Source organism: Piliocolobus tephrosceles, chromosome 2, assembly GCF_002776525.5.
Source record: "Piliocolobus tephrosceles isolate RC106 chromosome 2, ASM277652v3, whole genome shotgun sequence".
NCBI classification, from domain to species: Eukaryota; Metazoa; Chordata; class Mammalia; order Primates; family Cercopithecidae; genus Piliocolobus; species Piliocolobus tephrosceles.
The window spans coordinates 87,291,457-87,301,714 of record NC_045435.1 but is presented as its reverse complement, the minus strand read 5'-3'; the positions used below and the strand labels follow the sequence as shown (position 1 = coordinate 87,301,714).

Sequence of the window (10,258 nt, the reverse complement as noted above, 5' to 3'; positions counted from 1 at the left end):
TTTTTTTTTTTTTTTTTTTTTTTTTTTGAGATGGAGTCTCGCTCTGTCACCCAGGCTAGAGTGCAGTGGCCTGATCTTGGCTCACTGCAAGCTCCGCCTCCTGGGTTTATGCCATTCTCCTGCCTCAGCCTCCCCAGTAGCTGGGACTACAGGCACCCGCCATCTTGCCTGGCTAGTTTTTTTGTATTTTTTAGTAGAGACGGGGGTTTCACCATGTTAGCCAGGATGGTCTCGATCTCCTGACCTCGTGATCCACCCATCTCAGCCTCCCAAAGTACTGGGATTACAGGCTTGAGCCACCACACTCGGCCTAATTTTTTTTTTATAAAAAACTTTTTAAAAAGGGCCGGGCACGGTGGCTCATGCCTGTAATCCCAGCACTTTGGGAGGTTGAGGTGGGCAGATTGCCTGAGGTCGGGAGTTTGAGACCAGCCTGACCAACATGGAGAAACCCCATCTCTACTAAGAATACAAAAAATTAGCCAGGTGTGGTGGTAGCTGCCTGTAATCCCAGCTACTCGGGAGGCTGAGGCAGGAGAATCGCTTGAATCTGGGAGGTGGAAGTTGTAGTGAGCAGAGATCACACTATTGTACTCCAGCCTGAGCAACAAGAACAAAACTCCGTCTCAAAAAAAAAAAAAATTAAATATAGGCCAGGCATGGTTGCTCACGCCTGTAATCCCAGTACTTTGGGAGGCCAAGGCAGGTGGATCGCTTGAGGTCAGGAGTTCCAGACCAGCCTGGCCAACATGGCAAAACTTCATCTCTACAAAAAATAAAAAATTAGCCGAGTGTGGTGGCAGGAGCCTGTAATCACAGCTACTTGGGAGGCTGAGGCAGGAAAATCACTTCAACCTGGGAGGCGGAGGTTGCAGTGAGGCGACATCACACCACTGCACTTCAGCCTGGGTGAAAGAGTGAGACCCTGCCACACACACACACGCACACAAAATTTAGAAATAGGCCGGGCACGGTGGCTCAAGCCTGTAATCCCAGCACTTTGGGAGGCCGAGACGGGCGGATCATGAGGTCAGGAGATCAAGACCATCCTGGCTAACACGGTGAAACCCCGTCTCTACTAAAAAAAATACAAAAAACTAGCTGGGCGAGGTGGCGGGCGCCTGTAGTCCCAGCTACTCGGGAGGCTGAGGCGGGAGAATGGCGTAAACCCGGGAGGCGGAGCTTGCAGTGAGCCGAGATCACGCCACTGCACTCCAGCCTGGGCGACAGAGCGAGACTCCGTCTCAAAAACAAAAAAAACCCAAAACAAATAGAAATAGAGATGGTGTCTCCCTGTTTCCCAGACTGATCTCAAACTGCTGGGCTCAAGTGATCCTCCCGCTTTGGGTTCCCAAAGTACTGGGATTATAGGCTTGAGCCACTGCACCTGGCCCAGAGCCTTTTCAATAATCATCTATAATCAGGTGTATTGGCTTCCCAAGGCCTCCCACGGTTTGCATGACTCATTGGTCTTTGCTACCACATTAAAACATCTTGTGGCTCAATCAGAAGTACCACTCTGAAGCTGGGCACAGTGGTCCATGCCTATAGTACCAGCACTTTGGGAGGCCGAGTGAGACTCCATCTCAAAAAAAAAAAAAAAAAAAGTACCACTCTGGGCTGGGCACAGTGGCTCACACCTGTAATCCCAGCACTTTGGGAAGCCAAGGAGGGCAGATCACTTGATGTCAGGAGTTCAAAACCAGCCTGGCCAACATGGTGAAACCCCATCTCTACTAAAAATACAAAAATTAGCCAGGCGTAGTAATGGCCCCCTGTAATCCCAGCTACTCAGGAGGCTCAGGCAGGAGAATTGGTTGAACCCAGGAGACAGAGGTTGCATTGAGCCAAGATCTCACCACTGCACTCTAGCCTGGGCGCGACAAAGTCTCTATTTTTTTTTTTTTGAGACGGAATCTCGCTCTGTTGCCCAGGCTGGAGTGCAGTGGCGCGATCTCCGCCTCCTGGGTTCACGCCATTCTCCTGTGGTGAGCCCCTGGTCTAGCCATTTCAGGAGGGAGATCGGCCTGAGCTAGGCCCCTTTTGCAAATCTTCATTGACCTTTGAACATTGACAACTCACAGTTTCACCAGCTGGCAGTATGGTGTTACTCTATCACTGCATTCCTGAGTGAAAAGGTGAGGGATATAGGCCCCCAGGTTGTCTGTCTCCTTCCTTCTGGTCTCCGGATGCTGTTGGAATCATCTCTGGGATTGAAAGAGATGGTGGTGGGGTGGGCCCAAGAGAATGTTAAGGAGTCAGGGCAGGTGTGCCAGGAGTTGGATCCCCTATCCTGAATGAAGGGCACAGCAGGCAGATGGGTAAGGGGAACCCTGAGTCCTAGAGATGAGAAGGTACGTCCCAGTGCCAATTGTGGTGGCCTGAGCCTCACAGAGGCAGAGGTGTGCTAACGTAAGTGCTCCCAGAGCTTAACTGGCAAGAGTTCACCATCTAGAATCAGATCCATGTGACTACACAGGCAGTGATGCCTGTGAGTGTGGGGAACACAGGAATCGGAATGAACTGAGGGCCAGGTCATCATTTCCAGCCTGCAGCCAGCCCTTTTTAATGTCCTCTTTGAAAGAACTGCTGGTCAGACGGGGTGGCTCACGCCTGTAATCCCAGCACTTTGGAAGGCCGAGGCAGGTGGATCACGAGGTCAGGAGTTCGAGACCAGCCTGACCAACATGGTGAAACCCCATCTCTACTAAAAACACAAAAACTAGCCAAGCGTGGTGGCGCGTGCCTGTAATCCCAGCTACTCAGGAGGCTGAGGCAGAAGAATCCCTTGAACCTGGGAGGCGGAGGTTGCATTGATCCAAGATCACGCCACTGCACTCCAGCCTGGGCAATAGACCAAGACTCTGTTTCAGAAAAAAAAGAGTTGCTGCTTTTCTCCCAGGCCTCGGCTGTGACTCTGTGCTCCCTGCTGGAACTTCACTCTGCCATTCACTTATCTCTCTCCTTGTTCCTGCCCTTCTCAGCCTTCCCCTCCAGCTCTTAAATCTCTCTTTCTAGAAGCTTCTAAAGACCAGCTCCTCCCTTAAGTATTGTTACGAAGTTTATCATCAGTTGGCTTACAACCCTGGTTTCTAGTGGCTTTGGCATTAACACTGGTGGGATGCAGCCATAGATCCTGGAAACCTCTTGTCATAGGGTTGGATGGGTCCAGCTTCTCATATGCCTTGTGCTATGGCTTGAATTTGCAGTTTGCAACTAGCAAGTTCCAAAGCTATTTATTTTTGAAGCTGTCTTGTTTCTATTTTGATTCTGGTAATCCAAATTGCAGTTTGGTGTTTCCATGGAAACAATTCAGTGATTGTTTGGCTTGCCAAGATGAACTGTGGGGGAGAGAACTGAATGATGTAAAACATTTAAAGTTTCTCAGTCATGAACAAGGTCAACTATCAAGTCTCCCTGAGAAACATTTGGTCCTAGCTCCTTACAAACCTGAGGAAGTTTTATTAAAATTCTGGGCACCTGTTCCCCCTCCAACTAAATCCCTGGAGAACAGCCCCCCAAACCCTGTTCTGAGCAAATAAGCATATATCTGCCCACTGTATAGACTCAGATGACGAAGGCGGGAAGTTCTTCTTGGGCACCTCAGGGAGCCAGAGATGCAGAGACAGGAGTAGATCGTGTCACCAGGGAAATGAGGAGGCCTATGTGCCCACTCACTGCTAATCTGGGACTGCCATAGAGAGCCTCAGGGCTCACCTGCCTGACTGTACAGCTGCATTACTACAGTGAGGAAAAGTTCCACATTCAAGGATTCCAGGACGAACTGCCTGTTTGGCAAATCTGAATTTTCACATAAAGGCTTTGCTTAAGCAAAGACATACCTATCTCTTTGGCCAGGGAGAGCCTGTATTCTCCCTCATTCCCCACTCTCACCCTGTGCTGGGCCCTCATTCCCATCTCTACTCCAGGTAGGTTAAAAAAAAATAAATTTCAAAGTCTTTTAGAGTTAGGGATAGATAGATCCCCATTTTTAAAATTTTTTTGAGACAGAGTCTCACTCTGTCGCCCAGGCTGGAATGCAGTGGCACGATCTCAGCTCACTGCAATGTCTGCCTCCTGGGTTCAAGCGATTCTCCTGCCTCAGCCTCCCAAGTAGCTGGGACTACAGGCATGTGCCACAACGCCAGCTAATTTTTGTATTTTTAGTAGAGACAGGGTTTCATCATGTTGGCCAGGCTGGTCTCAAACTCCTGACCTAAAGTGATCCACCCACCTCAGCCTCCCAAAGTGCTGGGATTACAGGCGTGAACCACCCTGCCCGGCTAGATCCCCATTTAATACAGCCACATCTGCAAAGCCCCACCTGAGAGGGGCCAGGCCCTGACCAGTAGTAAACCAGTGAACTAACTAAGCTCTTGAGACCTAGAGAATCCAGCTCCTGAGGATCTAGCTCCCCCAGAAAAGGACTGCCCTTGTGTCAGGGTCCTGCCAAGCCCTCCTGTTGTGGCCCCTAGACTCCACTCCAGAAACTGAAAGTTGGGTCTGGACAGGTACTTTGTGAAGGATGTCCATGGCTACTTGACTAGAGATGAGGATTTTTAAACTAATTGCTTTTGTCTTTAAAGAAGTGATTGATACATGTCCACTGTAGATAAATTAGAAAATACAGATGACAAAAAAAGACTATACCCTCTTATCCATCACCCCCAAAAGTTTTTTTGCACATGAGCTCATACATATTTTCACAAACTTGAGATCAACTGCACTTGATCCAAAGTGCAATTACATGCATTTTAAGTTTGGAGATAACTTTAGATTTACAGAAAAGATACTTCATATATATCCTTCACTCAGCCTCTCCAATGTTAACATCTTACATAACTCTGATACATTTGTCAAAACTGAGAAACTGACATCAATACATTAAACATTAGTTTTTATTCAAGTTTTATCAGTTTTTCCAATAATGTTCTCTTTCTGTTCCAGGATGCACTCCAGGATTCCATGTTGCATTTAGCCATTCTGTCTTCTTGGTCTTTAGTGGTCTGTAGATAGTTTTTGAGTCTTTCCTTATTTTTCATGATCTCAACAGTCTTTTTTTTTTTTTTTTTTTTGAGGTGGAGTCTCACTTGTTGCCCAGGCTGGAGTGCAGTCATGCGATCTTGGCTCACTGCAACCTCTACCTCCTGGGTTCAAGTAATTCTCCTGCCCCAGCCTCCTGTGTAGCTATGACTAAAGGCACATGCCATGACGCCTGGCTAATTTTTGTACATTTTTTTTTTTTTTTTTTTTGAGACGGAGTCTCGCTCTCGCGCCCAGTGGCGCGATCTCGGCTCACTGCAAGCTCCGCCTCCCGGGTTCACGCCATTCTCCTGCCTCAGCCTCCCGAGTAGCTGGGACTACAGGCGCCCGCCACTGCACCCGGCCAATTTTTTGTATTTTCAGTAGAGACGGGGTTTCACCATGGTCTAGATCTCCTGACCTCGTGATCCGCCCGCCTTGGCCTCCCAAAGTGCTGGGATTACAGGCGTGAGCCACCCACCGCGCCCGGCTAATTTTTGTACTTTTAGCAGAGATGGGGTTTCACCATGTTGGCCAGGCCAATCTCGAACTCGTGACCTCAAGTGATCTGCCCACCTCGGCCTCCCAAAGTGTTGGGGATTATAGGCATGAGCCACTGCACCCGGCCATCTCGACAGTCTTGAGTTCTGGCCAAGTATCCTGTAGAATGTCCCCCATGTCTGGATTTGTCTAACATTTGTCTCATGATCATATAGTGGGAATTTTGGTTTTTGGTAGGAATACCAGGGAAGTGATGTACCCCCTCACGACATATACATGACATCACTTGGTTAGGTGTCTGCCAGGCTTCCCCACTATAAATTTGTGACTTTTCCCTTTTCCCACTTTAATTGTGGGAAGAATCATTAAGTCTAGTTCACCTTCAAAGGGTGGTAATGAGGTGGGAATATGGGGGTAAGGACAGGAATTAAGCTCCACCTCGTCTATAGAAGAGTGTCCACAACCACATGTATTATTTGGAAGGCACTGTTTTGAGACCTGTTTTTCTGAGTATCAAGTAACCGGACATCTCTCCATCCAGACAGGCTATTCTTCACCTGAGCAGGGGCAGTCGAGCACTTCTCATTTGCTTCCATTCTTCTTGCTCAGGGAGAAGAAATTGGCCTCTGACTCCACAGGCTGTGAATGCTTATCGAGTGTGTTACCTCCTGCAAGGACTGAGTGGTAGGCGGCCTGGAAGGAGCCTCTAGTTAGTCTTAACCTCTACTCCTGCCCCAGGCAGGGCAGTGGTAGTGACCACAACTGGTTGGGAACCAGGGCACGCCCACTGGGGAGGTACGTGCAATCAAGTGGCCAGGGTCTAACCATACTATAGTTCTTGGGGCGCCAGCAGGTACCAGGCCAACCTCTGCTAAGGAGTGGGTGTGTAGCCTCCACCTTCGAGCCCAGAGGAATCACTAGACCTGTGGTAAGGGGTGTTGCTGGCTATGCAGCCAGCCCTATGCCAGAGTCACTGGCCTAAAGGACAGTCTGTTCAGCAGTCACTCAGCTGTTAGACCTTTCTCCCCAACTCTTTGGTTTGTTCAGGCTTTAGCACTTATAAACAGCCCTGGCTGGTCCAAAGGTAGTGAGTTATCTCAATTGACTACTGACAGTTACAGATCTAACTGCTTGTTCCCCTCTTTCCCCCCTTCTTATACTATACTTCACTTGGTCTTTAAAAACAATCAAAGCAAAAAACAGCCTTTCGTCAGCACTGCCTCACCCCCATATTCCTTCCTTCTTATTAGCTCAGGAGGTGGGCACTTCCCTGAGATTCAGTTTCCTTTCTTCCCCCTTTTTTTTTCTTTTGAGAGAGGGTCTCACTCTGTCACCCATGCTGGAGTGCAGTGGCACGATCTCAGCTCACTGTAACCTCTGCCTCTTGGCCTCAAGTGATCCTTTCGCCTCAGCCCCCACCACCCAAGTAGATGGAAATACAGGCATGAACCACCAGGCCCAGCTAAATTATTATTATTTTTTGAGACGGAGTCTTGCTCTGTCACCCAGGATGGAGTGCAGCGGTGCCATGTAGGCTTATTGCAACCTCTGCCTCTGGGTTCAAGCAGTTCTCCTGCTTCAGCCTCCCAAGTAGCTGGGGCTACAGGTGCACACCACCACTCCTGGCTTATTTTTGTATTTTTAGTGGAGAAGGGGTGTTCCCATGTTGGCCAGGCTGGTCTCAAAACTCCTGACCTCAAGTGATCCACTCGCCTTGGCCTCCCAAAGTGCTGGGATTACAGGCGTGAGCCACTGTGCCTGGCCACTCCTGTACTTTTTTAGGGGTCCATGGAAAAGAACACCAAGAGACACAGCAGAGGCCCACAACCCACACCTACCATGGGTACTGGGTATATTGAACATCAATCAAAAAAACACATTCGAGATGTCAAGGAAAGTAAAAAAAAAAAAAAAAAAATCAGTAGTAGGAAACATTTCAAAGCAATGGAATTAAAAAAAACTGGTCTCACAGCTTAAAAAGGGACATAACTGGGATTTAAAAAGGGTCTGGTAATTCAGGTTCTGCCAATCTTTTGAGAAATGTGGCCCCTGATGGCCACTGTGGCTGCTTCTGCTCAGGCTCAAGGGCAGCCTCCTGCTGTAAGGAATCAAAGCTTAGATCAACTGTCCTTACTCAATTTGGTATTTCAAAGAGGTCATCACATTGTAGTCCTCTTCCAAGTCCAGAACAGTCTCAATGATATTATGATCATCAAAAGCCCGTTTGAGGCTGCCAGGGTCAGCATCTGAGGCCTTCTGAGGGCTCTTGTCCACGAGCAGGGCCCAGGCTTCCTCTTTGAAGGGTGAATCTTGGCAATGACCACACACGTGGTTCAATTCGTTTTCAAATTCTATTTTTCCAGCCAATTCTTCAATAGTTCGGATGCTTGTATGGTCTTAAAAATAAGAACATTCAGCTTTACAATTCCAGTGGAAGGTTTCTGAAGACATTTCAGGTGCAAGTTAAAAACCATGAATGGGTTGTCATTCGTCAGGGATTATGCAAAAGCAGGCATTCCTGCCCCAGGACAGGCAGGCTGCCAGACTGCCAAATTAAGGTGGGTTTGGTACCTTCCTTTCAGGCCCAAGCTTTTACTGAGTTCCAACTACATGCCAGTCCCCAAGAAAGGTGTAAGTGTGAGGGTATAGAAATGTACGTGGTTGTCTGTCCTGGCTCTCAGGGATGACAAGACACAATGTGAAAAAAAAAAACAAGGTCTTTAGGGTAATCAAAATGCTGCCCAGCCAGGAGCAGTGGTGTACCTGCAATTCCAGCAACTTAAGAGGCTGAGGTAGAAGAATCACTTGTGCCCAGGAGTTTGAGACCAGCCTGGGCAACAGAGTGAGACCCTGTCTCAAAAAAAGGCTTCCTGATGTTGGTGAAGGCCAAGGGAGATGGTGAGTAGGGGCAGTAATGACTTCAGTTTACCTCCTGGAGCTACTGGAGGAGACTCACAGGCTGACAGGGGTTTTACTTTGTGGCCCAGGGTGAGTACCTACCCTCACCAGGCCTCCCTTTCCTCCCTCATAACCTGGAGACCCTTCAGAAACAATAGCTTCAGGTAGCACCCAAGGTTATACATCCCTTTACTAGGAGCTGTAGTATGAGTTTTTTAAAAACAGGGCACATTGGCATGGTGTGCCTGTAAACTCAGCACTTTGGGAGGCTGAGTCAGGAGGATCACTTGAGACCAGGAGTTCAAGTCCAGCCTGCGTAACAAAGCAAGACCTCGTCTCTATAAAAAATACTACTACTACTACTAATAATAAAAAGACAAAACAAAAAATAGAGAACATGTGGTTCACATACAAGACATTCAGATTTGTATGTAGAAAAAAAGTCTGACAGGATGTATGCTATACTGTATTAACAGTGGTTATCTCTGGGTGGTAGAATTATAGGAAAGCTTTTGACTTCTAATTGTTTTCCTAATCTTTTTTTTTCTTCTTTTTTTTTGAGACAGAGTCTCGTTCTGTCACCCAGGCTGGAAGGCAGTGGTGCGATCTCGGCTCACTACAACCTCTGCCCTCTGTCTCCTGGGTTGAAACAATTCTCATGCCTCAGTCATCCAAGTGGCTGGGATTACAGGTGTGCACCACCACACCTGGCTAATTTTTTGTGTTTTTAGTAGAGAAGGGGTTTCGCCATGTTGCCAGGCTGGTCTCGAACTCCTGACCTCAAGTGATCTGCCCGCCTCTGCCTCCCAAAGTGCTAGGATTGAAGGTGTGAGCCACTGTGCCCAGCCCTTCTCCTAACCTTTAATTACCAACCCCAGCTAAACTACTCTCTCCTTTTTGCCTATGTCCTGTTTCCTAAAAATCTAAGCTCAATCACCATGTCCTAGTGGCCACCATCCCTTGCCTTCAGGGACTCAATGTATCTAGACATTTATGACATGACCTGATTGATGTATCACCTCACAAGATAATCAATTGTATGAGGGAAGGAACAGGGTTTGTTAACATTCAGTTCTGTACTCAATGCAGAGTCTGAGCAAAACAAATCTACCAAATAAAAAGATGAGTGTTTTGGCCAGGCGTTATGGCTCTTGCCTGTAATCCCAGCACTGGGAGGCTACAGTAAGTGGATCACTTGAGCCTAGGAGTTCGAGACCAGTTTGGACAACATAGCAAAACCCTAATACAAAAATTAGTCAATCATGGTGGCGTGCACCTGTAGTACTACTGTAGTACTATGGCTACTTGGGAGGCTGAGCTGGGAGGATCACCTGAGCCCAGGGAGGTTGAGGCTGCAGTGAACTGTGATTGTGCCACTGCACTCCAGCTTGAGTAATACAATGAACTCTGTCTCTCCCCCAAAAAGTGGTGGTGGTGTTTTTTTTTTTGAGATGGGATCTCATACAGTTGTCCAGGCTGCAGTACAGTGGTATGATCATAGCTTCAACTCCTGGGCTCAAGTGATCCTTCCACCTCAGCCTCCCTAGTAGCTGGGATTACAGGCACACACCACTGTGACCAGCTAATTAAAAAAAAATTTAAGAGATAGATCTTGGTATGGTACTCAAACTAGAAGAGAGTATTTCTTTTTTCTTTTTTTTTTTTTAAGACAGAGTCTCACTCTGTCCCCCAGGTTGGAGTGCAGTGGTGCAATCTCGGTTCACTGCAACCTCTGCCTCCCAGGTTCAAGCGATTCTCCTGCCTCGGCCTCCCGAGTAGCTGGGATTACAAGTATGCACCACCACACCCAGCTAATTTTTGTTTTTTTTTTTTTTTT

At 47.8% G+C, this 10,258-nt stretch overlaps 1 protein-coding gene across 1 annotated transcript in view; it reads right to left on the bottom strand.

Annotated features, from left to right (window-relative positions):
• Window positions 1-6,830: 6,830 nt before the first annotated feature.
• The window catches only part of C2H3orf62 (chromosome 2 C3orf62 homolog), a 7,381-nt gene continuing 3,953 nt past the window's right edge, over window positions 6,831-10,258 (bottom strand). The window contains exon 3 of the mRNA XM_023231363.1: window positions 6,831-7,919. Within this exon, the coding sequence (XP_023087131.1) occupies window positions 7,654-7,919 (266 nt within the window). The 3' untranslated portion in view covers window positions 6,831-7,653. The remainder of the gene's footprint in view (window positions 7,920-10,258) is intronic.